The 24,824-nt window shown below is 44.4% G+C and overlaps 1 protein-coding gene across 1 annotated transcript in view; it reads left to right on the forward strand.

Moving 5' to 3' along the window:
• FBXO47 (F-box protein 47) overlaps window positions 1-24,824 on the forward strand; it is a 181,036-nt gene that overhangs the window by 105,041 nt on the left and 51,171 nt on the right. The window contains exons 4-5 of the mRNA XM_040436628.1: window positions 5,356-5,433; window positions 6,911-7,019. Of these exons, the coding sequence (XP_040292562.1) occupies window positions 5,356-5,433; window positions 6,911-7,019 (187 nt within the window). The remainder of the gene's footprint in view (window positions 1-5,355; window positions 5,434-6,910; window positions 7,020-24,824) is intronic.

Genomic DNA, 24,824 nt, shown 5'->3' on the forward strand with positions numbered 1-24,824 from the left:
ACTTAACTCATAAACAGTCTTCTGACTAGGTGGTATTTGACTCAATCTCACCTACATCAAATGTACCCTATCTGTTCTGATATTTGCTGGAGATGCCAGTGTGAGGTAGGAACCATGGAGCACATATGGTGTCACTGTCCGAAGATCAAACAATTATGGGTTGATATTACTGATTTACCCAGTGTTTCATTCCATGTATCTTCCTCTATTTCGTTGATGATGGCCTTACTGTCTGTGTTTTCGGGTCCTGTTCACCATATTAGGAAGAGCATCTTTCTCTGTTGTAGTTGTAGCTATGAGAATGGTTATTCCTAGATTTTGGAAATCTACCATTTCTTGCTCTAGGGCAAATTGGGTCGATGAACTTCATATAATTATGGGAATGGAGGATATGATTGCCTCACTTAAAACTAGTCACTACAGCTAAAAGAGGACCCCCCCCACTGTGTGTTGTGGTTGTGTTCCCCCTTTATGTGTTATTTATTCTTAATTTCATGATTATTTGAAAGTAATTGTTTCACCAGACTACTACAAATATTGTATCTCCTTATCATATGTTTCTGGTACTTGGATTGTACTTTTTGAGATAAAGTCACAATAAAATATGATTTAACTAAGAAGTGGCGCCTATTATTAGGCTTATTGGGCACTGCGAATACTGCTGAATTTTAAGATCTTTAAAATATAGATAATGACATGAAAAATTAAATATATCATCACCAAAAATTCTTTAAAAATATGTTTAACATGAAAAAACTTGATTTAAACAATAGGTCATTTTATGATGGCTTATTCACTTTCAGAACCAGGCTGTTTTAGCGTCATTTTTTTTTTCCTTCCACCTTTCAAGCGCCATGGCATTTTCATTTTTCTATGGACATATGACAGATTTTTTTTTTGTGGGACATGTATTTATTGATGCCACTATTTAACGTTTAATTTTATGTAACATATTAACATTGTTTGTAAGGATGAGAAAAGACATCCGTCCATCCAGTTCAGCCTGTTATCCTGCAAAGTTGATCCAGAGGAAGACAAAAAACCCTCATGAGTCATTCTTCCTCATTTAAGGGGAAAAAATTCCTTCCCGACTCCAATCAGGCAATCAGAATAACTCCCTGGATGAACGACCTCTCCAAAAATCTAATAACTAAAACCTGTAATATTATGTATTAAGAAACTTTCAAAAAAATTATTTGTGGGAGGAATGGAACTAAAATACAGACTTTTGCATGTTTTTTATAGGGTTCCATTTTTTTTACAGAGTTTACTGTGAAGTAAAATAAATATGTTAACTTTATCCTGTGGGTCAGTGCGATTATGAAATATATATGATTCTTGCTATGTCAATAAGTGAATGGAGGGTGCACATGGCCGGTGTCTGTGGTTTGTGGATCCACGGTTTTTAGTCTGCAACACAGAAAGGTCCGTCACACAGTCGTGTGAATGTGGCCAAAACATTCAGATTCCACAGTCAAAATTGAGTATGGCATATAAGGGGTTAAATAGCCAAGACTAGCAATATCTCTGATTCCAGTGGCGGATCCAGGGGAGGGGGGCAACTTCCCCCCCCCCCCCCTCCCGAGATAGCTGCGGCGGCAGGGCACAGGGAGATGAGCGCTTCCATTGTGGAAGCTCTCATCTCCATAGTCATCTGTATCGCCGTCCTCAGGACAGCGATACAGATGGCTGTGCTGGGGAGGGAGAGGCGTGTCCCTTTCCCTTCCTCTGATAGGCTGCCGGCACTAGGCCGGCAGCCTATAAGAGGCCGCCTGAGCCGTACAGCGCGGGACACAGGCCGGAAGAGGCCTGCATCGCATTGCTGACATGGAGGTAAGTATGTGTTTTTTTTTGTTTTTTTTATATATACAATACTTTTACTGGCACATGGGGGGGGCTGTTATTGCTGGCACATGGGGGGGCTGTTATTGCTGGCACATGGGGGGGCTGTTATTGCTGGCACATGGGGGGTTGTTATTACTGGCACATGGGGGGCTGTTATTACTGGCACATGGGGGGGCTGTTATTACTGGCACATGGGGGGCTGTTATTACTGGCACATGATTGGGGGGTTGCTCTTGTTACTGGCACATTATTGGGGGCACTATAGGGGCATCTACTGAGGCCACAAAGAAGGGGTATTTTATATGGGGCGCTCTGTACAGTACAATTTTATACTGGAACACATTATGGTGGGTACTATGGGGAAGGGGGGAGAGGAGTACTATGGGGTCATCTACGGGGGGCACTAAGAAGGGGTATTTTATACTTGCATTATAAGGAGAATTATTTCTACTGGGGCGGGCATTATGGTGGGCTTTATTACTCCCCCATGGTATGACCCCCTAGTAGCAGCACCAGCCTCTCCCTGCTCTGCTATCCCTCTGCCCCTTCTCCAAATCCTTATTATGAAATCTTTCTCATTAGGATAAAACACATCAGCTCCGCCGAGCCCCCCAGCCAAAGTGTTGAAGTGGTGTCCGAGATCCCCAAGGGCCAAGCCAAGTAATTGTAAGTTTTCATGTGAAATATGTTTGTTATACACATATAGCATACACTGTGCCACACAATATACAGTATACCTCTACACTGTGTAGTCTGTTCTACAGTCCTGATCAAAAGTTTAAGACCACTTGAAAATGGCAAAAAATCATATTTAGCATGGCTGGATCTTAACAAGGTTCCAAGTAGAGCTTCAACATGCAACAAGAAGAAATGGGAGTGAGACAAAACATTTTTTGAGCATTCAATTTAATGAAAACAACGAATAAACTGAAACAGGCTGTTTTTCAGCTGATCAAAAGTTTAGGACCACATGCCTTTAAAAGGCCAAATCTGTGCAAAGATGTGGATTCATTGTCATTTTTAGTCAGGTAGTCACATGCTGTGATGGCAAAGGCAAAAAAACTCTCCCTTTTTGAACATGGTCGGGTTGTTAAACTGCTTAAGCAGGGTCTCTCACATCGCGCCATCGCTGCTGAGGTAGGACGCAGTAAGACAGTCATTTGGAATTTCTTAAATGATCCTGAGAGTTATGGAACAAAAAAGTCAAGTGGAAAACCCCAAAAAATTTCATCAGCACTGAGCCGGAGGATCCAATTGGCTGTCCGTCAAGACACTGGACGATCCTCGACCCAAGTTAAGGCCCCTACTGGTGCTGACTGCAGCCCCATAACCATCAGACGGAATCTGAGACTGAAGGGCTTCAAAAACAAAAAACGTCTTCAAAGACCTCGTCTCCTTGAACGCCACAGAACTGCTCGTTTGGACATTCAAAGGTGGAAGAAAGTTTTATTCTCTGATGAGAAAAAATTTAACCTTGATGTTCCTGATGGTTTCCAACGTTACTGGCATGACAAGCAGATCCCACCTGAGATGTTTTCTATGCGCCACAGTGGAGGGGGCACAATAATGGTCTGGGGTGCTTTTTCCTTCAGTGGAACAATGGAGCTTCAGGAAGTGCAGGGGCGTCAAACGGCCGCTGGCTATGTCCAGATGTTGCAGAGAGCATTCCTCATGACTGAGGGCCCTCATCTGTGTGGTAACGACTAGGTTTTTCAACAGGACAACGCTACGGTACACAATGCCCGCAGGACAAGGGACTTCTTCCAGGAGAATAACATCACTCTTTTGGCCCATCCTGCGTGTTCCCCTGATCTAAATCCAATTGAGAACCGTTGGGGATGGATGGCAAGGGAAGTTTACAAAAATGGACAACAGTTCCAGACAGTAGATGGCCTTCGTGCGGCCGTCTTCACCACTTGGAGAAATGTTCCCACTCACCTCATGGAAACGCTTGCATCAAGCAAAATTTTTGAAGTGATAAACAATAACGGCGGAGCTACTCATTGCTGAATTCATCTTTGGAAGTTGGATTTCTGTTTTGGGGGGTTTAGTTTTTTTTTGGAGGTGTAGTCCTAAACTTTTGATCAGCTGAAAAACAGCCTGTTTCAGTTTATTCGTTGTTTTCATTAAATTGAATGCTCAAAAAGTGTTTTGTCTCACTCCCATTTCTTCTTGTTGCATGTTGAAGCTCTAGGAACCTTGTTAAGATCCAGCCATGCTAAATATGATTTTTTGCCATTTTTCAAGTCGTCTTAAACTTTTGATCAGGACTGTATAAGCACCATTGTTTTGTGGCGGCGGACAGAAAATAATCTGGAAGTGCCCCTCCCGAGACCAGGCTCTGGATCCGCCACTGTCTGATTCTGGCCATTGCAGGTGGGTGTCAGCTGTCAGCTCCTGAATACGCTTCATATAATCCCTGCCCACCAGTGACGTACATACAGTCATGGTTGGCAAAAGGGTTTAAACATATTTCTGTGGAGGCTTATGCTTCTTGTATGACTGAGGAGTCCCCTTTGCAGCAATAGCAAGTGCTGTGGAGGCCGGTCCCATCATGTGCAGTGCCCCAGTGTCTTTACGCTGAAGGTTCCCCAGCTCCTCCCTCCCCTCTGCTCTGAGTGACCACTATTGCAGCCTCCTGGTTGGATGTTAGAGCTGTCACTCAGGGGTGGGGTATGTAGTGCTGGTTATTTTTAAAGCTGTACTTGTAAATGGGCATCTGGATAATTGCTGTTGCAAATGTCAGAAGCTGATCATTTATCTGTCTGTGGCATCCAAGAGTCTCTGAAAAAATGTGGCCTTTTAAAACATTTTCTTGCTTGAAATTCCTTTTTGGAAGTCTCATTGCTTGGAAGAGATTTGTGGAATTTCAAGTTCAGTTCACAATGGAAGTAATAATATTTATTGCAATAGATGATGACAGCCAGTGGAGGAACATTAAGGGGTGAAACGCCGAAAATAATATTCATTTATGGGACTGCTGGAGATAGCTTACAGTGCTCGGTTATCTCCGCCATTCCGCCCCCTTCATCCCCATCAGTTAATTATTCCCTATCCAGTGTATAGAGAGGCAAACTTGTAGTAACTGGACTAACCCTTTAAAGCTGTGGCCAGGACCCTGCCGATCAGCTGTTTGAGAAGACACTGGTGCTTCTGTGAGCTCGGCTGCCTTCTCCGTGCTCACCGAGCACAGAGCTGTACATTGTATAGCGGCTGTGCTTGGTATCCCGCCCAGCCCCATTCACTTACATTTGGCTGAGTGCAATACCAAGCACAGCCGCTATACAATGTACTGCACTGTGCCTGGTAAGCTGCGAGAAGGCCGCGGCACCCATGGGAACGCCAGTGCCTTCTCAAACAGCTGATCTTCTGGGGTCCTGAGTTTTGGACCTCCGACGAGGTCGTGAAGATAGGTCATCAGTATCAAAATCTCGGAAAACCCCTTTAAAATCAGAAGCATTGGGCCCCATGTAAATTGTAAGGAATTTACCTTTGTCTTGTTCTTTGCAGATTTCTTGTTTTAAATTGTGTGGCTGTCCATCGCCATCTCAGTGTCTCGGCCTGTTTTGCTACGGTGCATTTTTAAAGGTTAGTTTCTATTGATTAATCCCATTCGAATCAGAACTACAAATGATGACTATATATCATCCTTGGTCTCTTAAGGCCCCATATACATTAGTGTATTGTTGGCTGAACACACCGAGAATGGCGGGTTTGGCTGACAGTCTAATGTGTGCAGCGAGCTTCCAATTCTCCGGATTTCGCCCTAACTTTTTGTTCTTTGGCAGCGGCTTTCTCCTCTCTTCCTACTGAATACACATTCACGTTCGGTTGTGCTGAACATGTACGTGTATGGAGGAGCTGGGATAGAGTCAGGAGAAATAGCTGTCAGTCGACAGCTAATGAAAGTACATGGCCACCCTTAATTAAAGTTTTTGAAACCACACTGCTTATGTTTGTTGTTAGTAACACATTCCCATACACAATGCATACACACTGTAGACAGCCTTATACGAACATCTGTATGTAAGAAAACACATACATCTACACAGCACAGAAAGAGGGACAGCTGGATGTTTAGAAGAAATTTTTGTCACTCAGTTTTATTCATTGATATATTTATTTTTGTGTTAAATTAATATATTATGAGTGGTAGCTTATTCTGAGGAAATCATTAGCTATTGTAAAAGCTACATTTCAGTACAGAACAGTTGTAAAGTTGTCAGAATTTTTTTTTCTTTCTTTGTTATGAACAGAAATATTTCACTCCTAACGTCTGCACTTGATTTTTAAATTGCTCACGTTGTAAATCTAAACAGAATCTTCCACATCTACTGAGTTCATGTTTTCTTTTTGAAATAAGAAACAAAGTTTAATGATTTTTATTGCAAGGCTGCAAAAACCCTTGGGGATCACCTCACAGTGGGAATCTAAAAAATTATATGTTACATAATTAGAAAAAATCACTACACATGTCTAGCACATTGAGCAAGAAAATATGTACTCGAGGAACTGTGTGAACATCTTCAGTATTATGTATTTACACGCAAATTTGCAGATTTCTGCATTTGAATGAGATTTGCACATACTTTGTACTGTGCTATGTTAACGATGTTCCATCCATTTTAAAAAGTAATAAAAAAAAGTAACAGGGTACTAAAGGAAGATTAAAATATTCAAAATGCTTTATACAGCAGTTTTACAAAACACTTTAGCCACTTTAGATAATTGTAGGCCGAATGCTCTTTTAGCTGACAACTATCTTTCCGTAGCCCTACATGTGTCCTAAACGGAGAGTGAGGAGAAAGCCATTGCCAGACACCTTTGGAAATCCTTATTTTTCCGAGAACAAAAGTATTGGGCAGTTGAAATCCAAGAGAGCAGGCCGCATACACATTAGATGGCTGGCCAGTCCCACTGGAACACCTGGTTCATCCCTCATTTATCTAATGTGTATGCCTAGCTTCTCATAGGTAATTTAAACATCCCACCATGCCATTAGCTTATAAAACATTATCTGTTGCCCTGTTTACATGTTTATAAGCATATCAGTGTTTCTTTTCAGATTCTAACTGCTGGCTGGGATGAGCTGGAGTGTCACAGAGTCTACATTTTTCTTTGTGATTTGACCAATCTACCTCGAAAGATGCAAAGTGTGGTTAGCAGCAAGCCAGGTAACTTGCTGAGCTGGATTAAAGAGGTTCTCCAGGATTTTCATAGTTAGGTCATCAAAATGAGATCGGTGGGAGTCCGATTTCCGGCAGCCCTGCCAATCAGCTGTTTCAGGAAGTTGTGGAGCTCCATACAGCTGATTAGCGCAGGGAGTCGAATCCCCACCCATCTGATATTGATGACCTCTCCTGAGGTTGGGCCATGAATATCTAAATCCCAGAGAACCACTTTAATAATGTATGTGTACCATATTCCTTCCATGTATTTACATGTGTTGCAAGCTGAGATGCCTTTCTTATCTGTGTGAATTTGCATGTCCTGAAAACTTTCCCTTTGCGTTTCTGTTTGCTGAAATGTCACCTGTTTTAATTTTTTTTATTCTACTTTCTTTACATAATTTTAAAACAGCAGCCTTTTGATATATAATTTACAGCAGCCAAATGGTCCACAGGAACCCGTAGTGAGAAAATGATTCATTAAATTCTGTGAGACTGTGTGTTGGGGGCATTTTTTGTGACATGTGCAGAGATAACTGTGCAGGGAGGAGGTGACCAACCTTCAGCACCGACAACTTGTTTGAAAGGGCTGCGGTGAATGGGCAAGTGCTGCAGCCTCTTCATTATATACCAGGTACAGTGCTGTACAATGTATACCCAAAGACAAGGCTTTGGAAAACTGTGGCAAAATCACACCGTCACGAGGCACGAACACAGCTTTTATGGAATTGCCAGCTTTACCAGTTAGACCCCTTTCACACGGGCGAGATTTCTGCCCGGGTGAAATGCGTGAGGTGAACGCATTGCACCCGCACTGAATCCGGACCCATTCATTTCTATGGGGCTGTGCACATGAGCGGTGATTTTCACGCATCACTTGTGCGTTGCGTGAAAATCGCAGCATGCTCCTCTTTGTGGGTTTTTCACGTAACGCAGGCCGCATAGAAATGGGGTTGCGCGAAAATCGCAAGGATCCGCAAGCAAGTGCGGATGCGTTGCGATTTTCACGCACGGTTGCTAGGAGACGATCGGGATGGGGACCTGATCATTATTAGTTTCCATTATAACATGGTTATAAGGGAAAATTGTCACGGAACCATGAACCAGACGTACAACAAGAGATAAGAGAAAATAAGAAGGCTTTATTGAAAATAAAGCTGTAAAGCAAAAGTCCAAACGGATGGTGAAACCGAGCAGAGTCTTTGCGAAGCCAGAGTTTAGGAACCAGAAGGGTAGTCAGACGAAGCCAGGATCAGGAACCAGCAGGGTAGTCAGACGAAGCCAGGATCAGGAACCAGCAGGGTAGTCAGACGAAGCCAGGATCAGGAACCAGAAGCAGCAGCAGTCTTAGAAGCATGTGAACACAAGAGGACCAAGCAAGGAACTGAAGCCACAGACCTCCTATATATATGAGCTAGGCATCCAGCTCCTCCCAGTGGGAAGGAGGAGCCGCAGGGTGGAAGGCTACAAGAAACCCAGAAACCAAGATGGCCGCCAGCACATGTCAAACGAAGGAGAACAGCAAGAAGGTAAGACCATGACAGTACCTCCCCCTCAAGGGCCCCTCCTCCGCGGAGCACAAAACGGTTTCTGAGGGAAGCGTGCGTGGAAGGCTCGGAGCAAGGCAGGAGCATGGACATCTGCGGAGGGAACCCAGGAACGCTCCTCTGGACCATAACCACGCCAATGGACCAAAAACTGCAACCGACCGCGGACCAGGCGTGAGTCCAGGATATTGCTCACCTCATATTCCTCACGATTGCCCACTTGGACCGGACGTGGCCGAGGAACCGAGGAAGTGAAACGATTACACACCAGTGGCTTCAACAGGGAGACATGAAACACGTTGGAGATCCGCATGCCAGGAGGAAGCGCAAGGGCATAGGCTACCGGGTTTACCCTGCGAAGCACTCGGAAGGGACCAACAAAGCGAGGCGCCAGCTTGGGAGTGGGCACTCGAAGGTTGAGGTTGCGGGTGGACAACCATACACGGTCTCCGACCTGGTAGGAAGGAGCAGGCGCTCGTCTGCGATCAGCCTGGAGTCTCTGGCGCTGCGCAGAGACCTCAAGGGACTTCTGGATCTGTACCCAAGAAGCACGTAGGACGGAAAGGTGATCCTCCACAGCCGGAATATCCTGGGGAGAGAATACCTCCGGTAACACGGCAGGTTGGAACCCATAATTGGCCATGAAGGGAGACGTCCCAGAGGAAGAGTTCACCGCCGTGTTCCTGGCAAACTCAGCCCAAGGCAGGAGGTCAACCCAATTGTCTTGGTGGTCGGAGACATAGCAACGAAGGAATTGCTCCAAGGCCTGATTGGATCGTTCTGCGGCCCCATTGGACTGAGGGTGGTAGGCCGAGGAGAAGGAGAGATGAATCCCCAACTGGGAGCAAAAGGCGCGCCAGAACCTGGACACAAACTGACTCCCCCGATCCGACACAATCTCCTTGGGCAAACCGTGCAACCGGAAGACCTCCCTGGCAAAAATCGTTGCCAACTCTTGTGCAGAGGGTAACTTCTTGAGAGGAACACAGTGGCACATTTTGGAAAACCGATCCACAATCATGAGAATGACCGTATGGCCTCGGGATGCAGGGAGGTCCACAATGAAATCCATCCCCAGGTGTGACCATGGGCGCTCCCCGGTGGCTATGGGTTGCAGAAGGCCCAACGGAAGGTGCCGAGGGGACTTACTCTGGGCACAAACGGAGCATGCCGCTACATATGCGGCGATGTCAGAACGTAGGGAAGGCCACCAGAACAGACGTGAAACAGCCCAGGACAGCTGATTCTTTCCAGGATGCCCCGCGGTCTTGGAGTTATGGTAGGTTTGCAACAACCGAGTGCGCAACTCCTCAGGCACAAAACATCTGCCGTTGGGTCTCCCAGAGGGAGCACCAGATTGAGCCGCCAAAATCTGCTCACCCAGGGGAGAGGTCAGGCTGGTGCGAATGGCGGCCAGGATCTGATTCGGAGGTATGACCGAAGTCGGAATCGACTCCTCCCTGGACAGCTCGGAGTACTGCCGTGATAAGGCATCCGCCCTGATGTTCTTGGAACCGGGTAGGTAGGAGACCACGTAATTAAAACGTGACAAGAACAGAGCCCATCTGGCCTGACGTGGTGTCAATCTCTTGGCCTCAGAAAGGTAGGTCAGATTCTTGTGGTCCGTCAGGATGAGAACCGGAACCACCGAACCCTCGAGCAAGTGCCTCCATTCTTTAAGGGCCTGCACGATGGCCAATAACTCCCTGTCACCAATCTGATAGTTGCACTCCGCGGAAGACAGTTTCCGGGAGTAAAACCCACAAGGAAGCAGAGGACCCTCTGGTGTTCTACGCTGAGACAGAAGGACGCCTGCTCCCGTCTCAGACGCGTCCACCTCGAGGACAAAGGGCAACCCAGGGTTGGGATGCGACAGAATCGGAGCCGACACAAAGGCGGACTTTAGGGCCTCAAAAGCTCGGATGGCCTCGAGCGGCCAGACCTGGGAATTACTGCCCTTCCTGGTCAGATCCGTGAGAGGCTTGGCCAGCATGGAAAAGTCCCTGATGAACTTCCGATAATAATTGGCGAAGCCCAAAAAGCGCTGCAGGGAACGAAGACCACTGGGCTGGGGCCACTGTAAGACAGCCGAAACCTTCTCAGGATCCATGGAGAACCCCTCAGCGGAAATGATGTAACCTAAGAAGGTTACCTGGGATCGGTGAAATTCGCATTTCTCAAGCTTACCGAACAGCTTGTTCTCTCGTAACCGTTGCAACACTCGTCTGACATCCAGAATGTGGGCCTCCATGGATTCAGAATATACCAAGATGTCATCCAAATAGACCACCACACACTGCTGCAACAGGTCACGGAAAACATCGTTGATGAATTCCTGAAAGACTGCGGGCGCATTGCACAACCCAAAGGGCATAACCAAGGATTCATAATGACCGGTCCTGGTGTTAAACGCGGTCTTCCACTCATCGCCCGCCTTGATCCTTACCAGGTTATATGCCGCCCTCAGGTCGAGTTTGGTAAAGACCGTGGCCCCTTTAAGGCGATCGAACAGCTCGGAAATCAAGGGTATCGGGTAAGCGTTCTTGATCGTGATGCGATTGAGACCCCTGTAATCGATGCAAGGCCTCAACTCACCGCCCTTCTTTTTCACAAAGAAAAATCCAGCCCCTGCCGGGGACGAAGATTTGCGAATGTGTCCGCGTGAAAGCGCCTCCCTCACGTACTCCTCCATGGCCTCATTCTCCGCTACCGACAGTGGATAGACTTTGCCACGAGGAGGAACGGCACCAGATTGTAACTCTATGGCACAATCGTATGGGCGGTGCGGAGGTAGGGCAACCGCGCGCACCTTATCGAATACATCCCGGTACTCCTCGTATTCAGGAGGCAACAGAGAGTCCGAGGAAGTACACAGCAACTTGACAGGCCCATGGATGCAACTAGCCCCACACTGCGGTGACCACGAGAGGATCTCGACCGATCTCCAATCGAAAGTCGGATTATGCTTCTGGAGCCAGGGGTACCCCAAGACCACCGAGTAGTGTGGAGACGAAATAACCTGGAGGCAGACCGACTCTCTGTGAACGGCACCAATGGCTATCCCCACTGGAAGGGTCTCATGAGTCACGTGTGGTGGCAGAAGGGGTCTGCCGTCTATCGCCTCAAGAGCCAGTGGGGAACCTCGAGCCTGCAGAGGAATGGAATTGGCGGCAGCGAACACACTATCAATGAACAAACCACCAGCACCAGAGTCCACCAACGCCTGGGTCGTCACCGAGCCCCCGACCCAGGAGAGGACAACAGTGATCAGTGGTTTGTCAACACGGGAAACCGGGGACGAGGAGACTCCACCCAAGATCTGCCCCCGACAGGATCTCAGGTACGAGCGTTTTCCCGGACGGTTCGGACATGCCAACCGAAAATGCCCACCGAGACCACAGTACATGCATCGGCCCTCGCGTCTCCGGAGTGCCCTCTCCCCCTCGGACAGGCGAGCAAACCCCAGCTGCATGGGTTCACCCCCAGACAAGTCATCCCCAGGAGGCGTGGGAGGAGAGGGAGGCACGGGTGGGACAGCAAACGTAGGCACCAATCTGTTAGAAGACCTCCGCAGGTTCTCCTTAAAGGAAGGTCTCTCCCTGAGTCTGGTGTCAATCAAAATCAGGAAAGAAATAAGAGACTCGAGCTCAACTGGTAGGTCCTTAGCTGCAACCTCATCCTTCAAGGCATCCGAGAGACCATGAGAGAAAGCAGCGACCAGAGCCTCATTATTCCAGCCCACCTCTGCTGCCAGGGTACGAAACTCAATGGCGTATTCAGCTACGGATCGTGAACCCTGTCTGATGGACATAAGGAGCTTCGCAGCAGAGGCAGCACGAGCCGGCACATCGAATACCTTCCGAAGAGAAGCAACAAAACCGGAAAACTCGGCAACCACCGGATTGTTGTTCTCCCATAAAGGGCTGGCCCAGGCCAAGGCCTTGTCCGAGAGCAGCGAGATCAAGAAGCCCACCTTTGATCTCTCAGTAGGAAAGGCATGTGGCAGCAACTCGAAATAAATGCCCACCTGGTTAAGGAAACCTCGGCACTGAGTTGGCTCTCCCCCAAAGCGCTGTGGAAGAGGGGCAGAACCGGTCATACCCCGAAACACCGCAGGCGCAACAACAGGTGTCGGGGTAGACTCTGGCGCAACAACCGGAGCGGCAGTAGGAGCGACAACCGACCCATCGGCAACGGGAGCGAAATGAGCCGTGCGTTCAAGCAGGGTTTGCAACGCCACAGCGAACCGACCCAACAGGTGATCCTGCTGATCAAGTCTGGCAACCAGCGTGGGTAGCGAGGATGGCCCTGTACCGTCAGAATTCATGGCTTGGTCCTAATGTCACGGAACCATGAACCAGACGTACAACAAGAGATAAGAGAAAATAAGAAGGCTTTATTGAAAATAAAGCTGTAAAGCAAAAGTCCAAACGGATGGTGAAACCGAGCAGAGTCTTTGCGAAGCCAGAGGTCAGGAACCAGAAGGGTAGTCAGACGAAGCCAGGATCAGGAACCAGCAGGGTAGTCAGACGAAGCCAGGATCAGGAACCAGCAGGGTAGTCAGACGAAGCCAGGATCAGGAACCAGAAGCAGCAGCAGTCTTAGAAGCATGTGAACACAAGAGGACCAAGCAAGGAACTGAAGCCACAGACCTCCTATATATATGAGCTAGGCATCCAGCTCCTCCCAGTGGGAAGGAGGAGCCGCAGGGTGGAAGGCTACAAGAAACCCAGAAACCAAGATGGCCGCCAGCACATGTCAAACGAAGGAGAACAGCAAGAAGGTAAGACCATGACAAAAATAATAGCATTCTAAATGCAGAATGCATAGTACAATAGGGCTGGAGGGGTTAAAAAAAATATATATATTATTTAACTCACCTTAATCCACTTGTTCGGGCAGCCGGCATCTCTTCTGTCTTCATCTGTGAGGAAAAGAATCTTTGATGACATCACTACGCTCATCTCATCACATGATCCACAGGTCCTTTTCCTCACAGATGAAGACAGAAGAGATGCCGGCTGCGCGAACAAGTGGATTAAGGTGAGTTAAATTATTTTTAAAAATTTTTTAACCCCTCCAGCCCTATTGTACTATGTATTCTGTATTCAGAATGCTATTATTTTCCCTTATAACCATGTTATAAGGGGAAATAATACAATCTACACAACCTTGAACCCAAACCTTAACTTCTATGAAGAAGTTCGGGTCTGGGTACCACATTCAGTTTTTTATCACGCGCGTGCAAAACACATTGCACCCGCGTGATAAAAACTGAACAACAAAACGCAATCGCAGTCAAAACTAACTGCAATTGCGTACCTACTCGCGCGGGTTTGCCGCAATGCACCGGGACGCATCCGGACCTAATCCGGACACGCTTGTGTGAAAGAGGCCTTAGAGTTTTTCCCTCCACCTGCTCTTCCATGTTAGCCACTGAAGGTTCACGAGAGACGTAAATTTTTGCTTTAATAATATTTTTAACAGGTCACTGAAATGTTTCCATTATTTGCAATTAGGCCCATGGATTGGGGATAAAAAGTCATTTTTAAAAATATTTATTACCTTATTTTATTCTGATAAACTGAAATTCCATGTTTGAGCATCAGTGTTCATATTCAGTGTTAGTTTTCTATTTTTACTGGATATCATTGCGTTTCCGAGCTTCCCACATATTTACACATGTTAATGATTTACAAGACCTTTACAAGCTGCTAGTAGTGACCCTAACCTGGAGAAGATAAAAATGTTAACTATTTTGGAAAACAGATGCTGTTTGTTCACATCATGCTTGTAGTGCACATGTAGCATGACAGTCGGCAAAGCCTCCTGAAATTCTCGACAAAATTTATTCATAGTAGGTAATAATGGTTTATTGTACTAAAATACAAGTACACTTTTAATAAAAGGGATACCACAAATATATATATATATACTTCATGGCATACTTTTATGATATACATTGCAATTGTTAGGGTATAGACCTGCACCACAGGTGAATAGAAAATGCAGTTTCTCAAACTATTGGTGTCAAGTGAAATGTAAAAAAAAAGAATATATTAATATGTAAATGTATTGGATATCTTGTTTTATTTCTGTACAAAGAAGGTTATGTTTGATACTATTATCTGTTTCATTAACCCCTTAATCCACTATGATGTACCTGTACGTTTTGGACTGCACTGTCTTAAGCCTCCATGACATACAGGTTCGTCATGGCAGCATGTTTGCAGACATGGTGACAACGCTGAGATCCCGGCTGTTACACACAACCAGGGATCTCAGCTAACTGGCCCGGGACCAATGAGGGCTGTCCCGGGCCAGTGATCGCTCAGATTTGCTAGTCTTTACAGACTAGCCAATCAGACAATCCTAATGCTAGCTGAAAGGTTCTGATCTGTGACTGTGGGGATCAGAACCTTTTAAAATGTCTGAATAAACAACACCCCTCGTCTGTGGTTAATTTGTGGCTCCCGTCTCCCCACACGTTTCAGTATGGCCGGTGGCAGTGCTTCCCCCCCTATCCCCCACTGCAATTTTTGTCAGGATGGCCGGTTGCAGACTGTCATCTGGAATATACCCCCATCCATGCCACGGTCCGAAAAGTGTGAAAAAAAGTGGAAAATTTTTTTACTTCTTCCTATATTCACACATATAATTGGGTACAAATGTAAAAATTAAAAATCACTAAACATGTTTGGTATCGCAGTCAGTAGCGACCTGATCTATAAAAGGATCAAGTTACTTTTACCGCACGGTGAACGCAATAGATAAAAAAGAAAAACTATGGAGGAATTTCAGGTTTGCAAACTTCACTTTCCAATTTTTTTTTAATAAAAACTGATCAAAAAAGCAATTCCGGATCCGGGCAGCACATCGTGCTGCCACATAGAAATGAATGGCTCCGCAATTCCGTTCCGCAAAATGCGGAACAGAATTGCGGACGTGTGAATGGACCCTTGTTGTGTAAAACCAAAATAAAATAAAAATACACATATAAGGTATCGACGCGTCTGTAACAACCTGCTCTATAAAAATACCACATGATCTATCCTGTTAGGTGAACATTCTAAAAAATAAAAATTAAAACTGTGCCAGAACAGCCATTTTTTGGTTACCTTTCTTCACAAAAAGCGTAATATTGAGGGTTAAAAAATCATATGTACTCTAAAATAGTACCAATAAAACTGTCACCTTATCCCATGGTTTCCAAACGGGGGTCACTTTTTGGGAGTTTTTACTGTAAGGGTGCATCAGGGGGGCTTCAAATGGGACATGGTGTCTAAAAATCAGTCCAGCAAAATCTGCCTTCCAAAAACCATGCAGCACTCCTTTTCTTCTGCGCCCTGCCATGTGCCCTTTCATCAGTTTACGACCACATGTGGGGTGTTTCTGTAAACCGCAGAATCAGGGTAATAAATATTGAGTTTTGTTTGGTTGTTAACCCTTGATGTTGTACAGGAAATAATGGATTAAAATGAAAAATCTGCCAAAAAAGTTACATTTTGAAATTTCATCTTTATTTTCCTTTAATTCTTGTGAAACACCTAAAGGATTAGCAAAGTTTGTAAAATCAGTTTTGAATAACTTGAGGGGTGTAGTTCTAAAATGGGGTCATTTATGGGTCTTTTCTACTATGTAAGCCCTACAAAGTGACTTCATAACTAAACTAGTCCTTAACCCCTTAGGGACGCATGACGTACCGGTACGGCATGTTTCCCTAGTCCTTAAGGACCCATGACGTACCGGTACGTCATGTGTTGTTCCGATCACTGCCGCCCAGCCGGCGGTGATCGGAACATGGTGCCTGCTCAAATCATTGAGCAGGCACCTTGGCTAAATGCGCGGGGCGTCCCGTGACCCCCCCATGTCGGCGATCGCAGCAAACCGCAGGTCAATTCAGACCTGCGGTTTGCTGCGCTTTCTGCAGTTTCTGATCTGCGGGGATCAGAAACTTTTATATGCCTAAAACATATATGTGTCACCCCCCCTGCACCCCTGAATGATATTATGGTGGCGGGAGGTGCAGGGGGGGTGTTGAAGGCGGTGCGGCAGGCGGGATCGCGATCCCCCGCCTGCCTCCCCTTCAATAATCGTTGGTGTACAGTGGTATACCAGGGTGTCAGCACATTGCTGACACCCTGGTATAAACGGCTGACATCTGTGATGCGATGTCAGCCGTTTAACCCTTTCCATACCGCGGTCCGTACGGACCGCGGTATGGAAAAGCACAGGTTAACAGTCGGGAGCTCCCTCCCTCTCCCATCGGGGGGCTGCTGTGCCTTTGCAGCCCCTCGACAGGATGGGGTGACAGAGGGAGGGAGCCTCCGTCCTTACCCTTCCCCGTCTGCGCAGTTCTGACCACTACTGAGCAGACGGGGAAGGTTCCCATGACAACAGGACGCCTTCTCAGGCATCCTGCTGTCCATGGTGCTGAACAGTTCTGTGCTAAAGACATAGATCTGTTCAGACAAAGTGTAAGTAAAATATAGTACAGTACAATATATATTGTACTGTACTCTAATATACAGACATCAGACCCACTGGATCTTCAAGAACCAAGTGGGTCTGGGTGAAAAAAAAAGTGAAAAAAAAGTAAAAAATCAAAAAACACATTTATCACTGATTAAAAATGAAAAAGATAAAATTACCTACACATGTTTGGTATCGCCGCGTCCGTAACGACCTGATCTATAAAATGGTCATGTTACTTTACCCGAACGGTCAACACCATAAAAATAGAAAATAAAAAACTATAATGAAATTGAAATTTTGCCCACCTTACTTCCCAAAAAAGGTAATAAAAGTGATAAAAAAGTCACATGTACGCCAAAATTGTAACAATCAAATCGTCATCTCATCCCGCAAAAATCATACCCAAGATAATCGCCCAAAAACTGAAAAAACTATGGCTCTTAGACTATGGAAACACTAAAACATGATTTTTTTGTTTCAAAAATGAAATCATTGTGTAAAACTTACATAAATAAAAAAAAAGTATACATATTAGGTATCGCCGCGTCCGTATCGACCGGCTCTATAAAAATATCACATGAGCTAACCCCTCAGGTGACCACCGGAAAAAAAAAAAAAAAACTGTGTAAAAAAAGCAATTTTTTGTCATCTTACATCACAAAAAGTGTAATAGCAAGCGATCAAAAAGTCATATGCACCCCAAAATAGTGCCAATCAAACCGTCATCTCATCCCGCAAAAAATGAGACCCTACTTAAGATAATCGCCCAAAAACTGAAAAAACTATGGCTCTTAGACTATGGAGACACTAAAACTTTTTTTTGTTTCAAAAATGAAATCATTGTGTAAAACTTACATAAATAAAAAAAATTGTATACATATCAGGTATCGCCGCGTCCGTGACAACCTGCTCTATAAAATTACCACATGATCTAACCTGTCAGATGAATGTTGATAATAAAAATTAAAAAAAACGGTGCCAAAAAAGCTATTTCTTGTTACCTTGCCGCACAAAAAGTGTAATATAGAGCAACCAAAAATCATATGTACCCTAAACTAGTACCAACAAAACTGCCACCCTATCCCATAGTTTCTAAAATGGGGTCACTCTTTTGGAGTTTCTACTCTAGGGGTGCATCAGGGGGGCTTCAAATGGGACATGGTGTCAAAAAAACCAGCCCAGCAAAATCTGCCTTCCAAATACTGTATGGCATTCCTTTCCTTCTGCGCCCTGCCGTGTGCCCGTACAGCAGTTTACGACCACATATGGGGTGTTTCTGTAAACTACAGAATCAGGTCAATAAATAATGAGTTTTGTTTGGTTGTTAACCCTTGCTTTGTAACTGGAAAAAAATTATTAAAATGGAAAATCTGCCAAAAAAGTGAAATTTTTAAATTGTATCTCTATTTTCCATTAAATCTTGTGCAACACCTAAAGGGTTAACAAAGTTTGTAAAATCTGTTTTGAATACCTTGAGGGGTGTAGTTTCTTAGATGGGGTCACTTTTATGGAGTTTCTACTCTAGGGGTGCATCAGGGGGGCTTCAAATGGGACATGGTGTAGCAAAATCTGCCTTCTAAAAACCAAACGGCGCACCTTTCACTACGCCCCGCTGTGTGGCCGTACAGTAGTTTATGGCCACTGTGGCGAAACCAACCTCGCCACGGTGTTTTGGAGAGGCCTGTTTATCCGCCTCTTGCCCCAGGATTATGGGCCATATACTAACTTTTAAACCCCTGAACCTATTCAAGTGAATTTTGGATAGGTTTGTCCCCAAGTTATACTGTTTAAATTGATGTAAGTTATATGTATGGCCAATGTAAACTAACAAAGTTGTAACAATTTATAATAAGTGTAACTTGTCAGCTTGGGAGGAAAATGCTGGGTGTGTTTCTATTGTGCCATTGTCCCATTGTGTGTTTAAATGGTGATGTCTGTTCTGTTGTCCTCACATGTGTATTGGCGATCTCCCTTTGTCCTCAGAGATAATTGGATTGCTCCTCAGGTTGTCTCCGGGACAGAGAGGAGGAGACCATGATGCATTGTGGGGATATGTTGTATCTGTCCTATGTCACAGTCTTCATTCTGGTCCTCTGGGGGTGTGAACGATTGGTTGCTGTAGTTACATTGTATGTGTTGTAAATTACTGATTGGTTGTATTTCAAACCCCTGTGGGCAGTACTATGTTTGTGGTTTATGAATAAAAGAGGCTGTACGTGAAGTACAGTCAGACCACTGCTTGACCCTCAACACGGAGCCTTGTCTCGTTATTGGGGGGATCCGCTGTATGCTGTTTAGAGATTGATTGCCAGGAGTGTAAGCTGATTCCTGTTCGTCTGCTAGCAGCTATTCGTGAGGTTCCAGTTTGGAGTGCTACTTTGTATCCAGTTCGGGAGTTTGGTGTATCCTGCAGTAGCTGTGCCTGTCTCTCAGAAAGGGGCTTATCGCCTAAACGGATTTTAACCCCTTGTCTGCTGAAACGAGCCGTTACAGCGACATATGGGGTGTTTCTGTAAACGGCAGAGTCAGGGCAATAAAGATACAGTCTTGTTTGGCTGTTAACCCTTGCTTTGTTAGTGGAAAAAATGGGTTAAAATGGAAAATTAGGCAAAAAAATGAAATTCTCAAATTTCATCCCCATTTGCCAATAACTCTTGTGCAACACTTAAAGGGTTAACGAAGTTTGTAAAATCAGTTTTGAATACCTTGAGGGGTGTAGTTTATAGAATGGGGTCATTTTTGGGTGGTTTCTATTATGTAAGCCTCGCAAAGTGACTTCAGAGCTGTAGTGGTCCCTAAAAATTGGGTTTTTGTAAATTTCTGAAAAATTTCAAGATTTGCTTCTAAACTTCTAAGCCTTGTAACATCCCCAAAAAATAAAATATTATTCCCAAAATAATTCAAACATGAAGTAGACATATGGGGAATGTAAAGTCATCACAATTTTTGCGGGTATTACTATGTATTACAGAAGTAGAGAAACTGAAACTTTGAAATTTGCAAATTTTTCAAAATTTTTGGTAAATTTGGTATTTTTTTTATGTAAAATTTTTTTTTTTTTTTTACTTCATTTTACCAGTGTCATGAAGTACAATATGTGACAAAAAACAATCTCAGAATGGCCTGGATAAGTCAAAGCGTTTTAAAGTTATCAGCACTTAAAGTGACACTAGTCAGATTTGCAAAAGATGGCCAAGTCCTTAAGGTGAAATAGGGCTGAGTCCTTAAGGGGTTAAAAAGTGGGTTTTGGGAAATTTTCTTAAAAATTTTAACAATTGCTTCTACAATTCTAAGGCTACTTTCACACTAGCGTTTAAGTTTTACGGTATTGAGTTCCGTCATAGGGGCTCAATACCGGAAAAAAATGCTTCAGTTTTCTCCTCATTCATTGTCAATGGGGACAAAACTGAACTGAACAGAACGGAATTCTCCAAAATGCATTCCGTTCCATTTAGTTGCGTTCCCAGACCGGAGATCAAACCGCAACATGTTGTATTTTGCTTTCCGTCCGAAGGAGAAATATATTGACTCAAATTTACCACTATCATGATGAACTTCAATGTGTCACCAGAGAACAATCTCAGAATGGCTTAGATAAGTAAAAGTGTTCCAACGTTATTACCATATAAAGTGACATGTCAGATTTCCCAAATTTGGTCTGGTCTTTAGGTGAAAAATGGCTTGGTACTGAAGGGGTTAAAATACAATGTTGCCATAAGGACAGTGATTTTTGAGGGCGTTCTATGCCATTTCTAAAACAAAGTTCACTAAATGTGCATTATCTTTGTGGTACACAATGTCCTGATGTTCTGTCCATGAGTACACTATATATACATACCTCACAACTTTTTAGATAGTCAAAAGGGGCCACTTAGGGTCCCTGTACACCAGGCATGCTCAACCTACGGCCCTCCAGCTGTTGCAAAACTACAACTCCCAGCATGCCTGAACAGCCTGCACATCAGCCCACAGCAGGGCATTGTGGGAGTTGTAGTTTTACAACAGCTGGAGGGCCTCAGGTTGAGCATGCCTGCTGTACACGATACAGATTACGTGCAGTTTTTCTATGTGGATTTTCATGCTGAAAAACTGTAGCATAATACAGTACCAGCAGAGTGTATGAGGTTAGACAAATCTCATGTACACTTTGTTTTTTCCTTAGGTGCAGAGATTGACCTGCTGTGCGTATTTTGAAATCTGCAGCATGTAATTTTACTTGCGTTTTTCTTGTGCGGATTTCGCCCCTTTTCAATTGAATTATGAGATCTGCAGAAAATCCACATCAAATCTGCACAAAAAAACACAGAAAAAGCACAATAAATAGTGTGGATTTATGTACTTTTTGTGCAATTTTGGTGCATATTTTTCTACAGACAATTCTGCACCGTGTGCAGCCACCATTGTATTTCATTTTGTGAAAGATCCATTTTTCTGTATATCTGTACATTTAAATAGTTTTCTTTTACAAAATAATGCAAAAAGTATCGGAATATAGAAATTTCGAACATCCAAATTGCATCAAATACTGAAATAATATACATGGCAGGCTCTAGTATACTCTAACGATACTTTCACACTAGCGTTTTTATTTTCCGGCATAGAGTTCCGTCACAGGGGCTCTTTACCAGAAAAGAACTGATCAGGCATATCCCCATGCATTCTGAATAGAGAGTAATCCGTTCAGGATGCATCAGGATGTTTTCAGTTCAGTCGTTTTGACTGATCAGGCAAAAGATAAAACCGTAGCATGCTACGGTTTTATCTCCGGCGAAAAAAACTGAAGACATGCCTGAATGCCGTATCCGGCATTTTTTCCCATAGGAATGTATTAGTGCTGGATCCGGCATTCAAAATACCGGAATGCCGGATCCGGCCTGCGCATGCGCAGACCGGTAAAAATGTGAAAAAAGATACAAGACGGATCTGTCTGTCAGCATGACAAGCGGAGTGACGGATCCGTCCTTTCAATGCATTTGTGAGACGGTTCCGGATCCGTCTCACAAATGCTTTCAGTCAGCGGCAGATCGGCGGATCCGGCGGGCAGTTCCGACGACGGAACTGCCCTCCGGATCACACTGCCACAAGTGTGAAAGTAGCCTAATATATATAAAAGAACCAGAACAACACTTTCTGTATCAATATTGTAAATGTAATAATGTAAATCTGTACCTCAGATCAAAAAGAAGGACATTTAAGGAGCAAACATGGACAGAGGGGAGAAGAGAAATGTAAACAAGGTGCAGATACTGACACCACAGCCTTATATTAAGGGCTTATGGGCTATGGCTTGTGAATAATTTGGCACACTTGCATTGCACATTACTCCGAAGAAGCATATGAAGGCTTTTGAATGGGTGGAAACTCTTGCAACATAATTTATAACTCTTCTATTGCTTCCAAAAGCCTTTAAATCTTCACTTCTTCCAGAAAAGTTAAGGCCTCCTGCACACGAACGTGTGCGCCCCGTGGCCGTGCTGAGGCTCGCAATGCACGAACACCGACTGTGGGGCAGCTGCAGCGAATCACGGACCCATTCACTTTAATGGGTCTGCAATCCGCCCATTCCGCAAAAAGATAGTACATGTTCTATCTTTTTGCGGAACAGAAGTACAGGACGAAACCTCATGGAAGCACTCCGTAGGGTTCCGTGCTTCCGTTCCACACCATTCTGCATCTCCGGATTTGTGGACCCATTGAAGTGAATGGGTCCGTATCCGTGATGTGGAATGCACACGGAACAGTGCCTGTGTTTTACGGATCCGCAAATGCGGTCCGCAATATGGCAACGGGACACCTACAGTCGTGTGCAGGAGGTCTAAGAGGAAGGATTTTGAAAATCACCATATACAGAGTCTTCTTCATGGCCTAATATATTTATATAATTGAAACTTGTTCAACAGATGGCAGATTTGAATTTTTTTTTTAATATGATGGAAACCTTCCTGAAAAGTAAGATAGTTAACCACCTAAAAACAAGCAGCTTGTTGGATCTAAAACAGCATGACGTCACCGAGGGTCAATTATGTCAAACTAATCTTATTGATTTCTTTGACTATGTCATAAAAGTGTTGGACGAAGTTGGTGTCATGGATATTGCCTTCCTTGACTTCAGCAAAGCCTTTGATACAGTGCCACATAAATAGCTCATACTTACTCCCTGGATACTTCAGTGGATTCACAGTTGTCTTATGAATAAACACCAGAGTGTTGTTAATGATGTGTATTCTGAGGAAAGACAAGTTACAAGCGATATAACTTAAGAGTCTGTCCAGGGTCCTATTCGCTTCAATATTTTTGTAGTTGACATATGAAAAGCTGTGGTAGACAAGGTTTGCCTGTTTGCTGATGACACAGAAGTGTGTAACAGGGTGGATATTCCTGGAGGCATTAGTAACATGGAAACAGATTTATCTTGCTCCAAACAATGGAAGTTCAAAGCAGTTCAATGTGTCCAAATGTAAAATAATGTACTTGGGGATAAGGAATCCTCTGAATATCATATTGACAGCTCTGTGTTAAAGGGGTATTCCGGTTACCATAAATATAACTTAGGTTTTAGACTAATTCATCATCAATAATTACCTAATATAATGTAAATTTCACATATTTACCCTTCAGTAGTTATAAAAGTAGTTTTCTTCCTCTGTTACCCACTGTGTTTCCTCATAAATTACGATGGCATCGACTTGTAGTTCTGAACCTTTGTTAGGTCGAGCATGCTCAGTGTGTTGCTAAATGTCTTGTGAAACAAAGGGAGTGTCAGCGTGCTGGTGATTACTGAGTAGAGGGGGCGTGACCGGACTGTATATCAAGCAGCCAATCAGTAAACATCAACACTCATGGACAAGCACAAACACAGCAGGAAAGGTAGGGATTTTGGGGATTGTAGTCTTTGAAGTTGTGTGAGGTAAGATCAGGAGCCATGACACTCTCAGTGTGTTGCAGGCTCACATAGGATCTAGAGAAATGGATTGCAAGGTAAATTGAAACTCTGGTTATATGTATAAGAATGGGTTCTGGTTGGGTTACAGCTTGCAGCCTTAATGCAGTTTTTCAAAAATTAAGTTACTTTACCGGAATAACCCATTAAGGTGGATTTACACGGTGCAATTATCGGGCAGATTATTGTGAACGAACATTCCTGAGAACGCTCTTTCCCGACAATCTGCCCTTGAAAATGAATGAGCAGGTGCCTAAATTATCGTTTATGGGCAGCAGATTGCCGTCTAAACAGCACTCGCCTTCCCAGAAACAGTGCAGTTGTATGAGAACAAGCAATAGCAATAACGATCCCTCGCTGCATGTAAATGCAACATTTCACCCCCACTGAACGAGCAGCTGACTGCTGCTCATCGGCCTGTGTAAATACACCTTTAGCGAGGACTTCAGAAGAGAAGAATCTTGGGGTCCTGATAACAGACAGCTTCAAAATGAGTGCACAGTGTGGGCAAGCAGCAGGGAAAGCAAGTTGGATACTTGGCTTTATAGCTGGAGGTATAACCAATAGAAAGAGAGATAAAATGGAACAAATGCAAAGGCGGGCTAAAAAAATGGTGGAGGATCTGAGGCATAAAACATATCAGGAGAGCCTTGAAGAACTTAGGGGGTAATTTATAACCAGATATTTGCGTATATGTGGCGTATATCTGGCGCAGATTCTGTCGCACTCCATGGTGCAGCAGAATCTGAGACTTCTTCCCCGCTCACGCCAAGTCTAAAAAAGTGGGCCGGGAAGGGGGCAGGCCGACATAATTTTCTATGCCTGCTTTAGGCATACAAGATGGTCTAA

This window comes from Bufo bufo, chromosome 6, assembly GCF_905171765.1.
Source record: "Bufo bufo chromosome 6, aBufBuf1.1, whole genome shotgun sequence".
In the NCBI taxonomy this organism is placed as follows: Eukaryota; Metazoa; Chordata; class Amphibia; order Anura; family Bufonidae; genus Bufo; species Bufo bufo.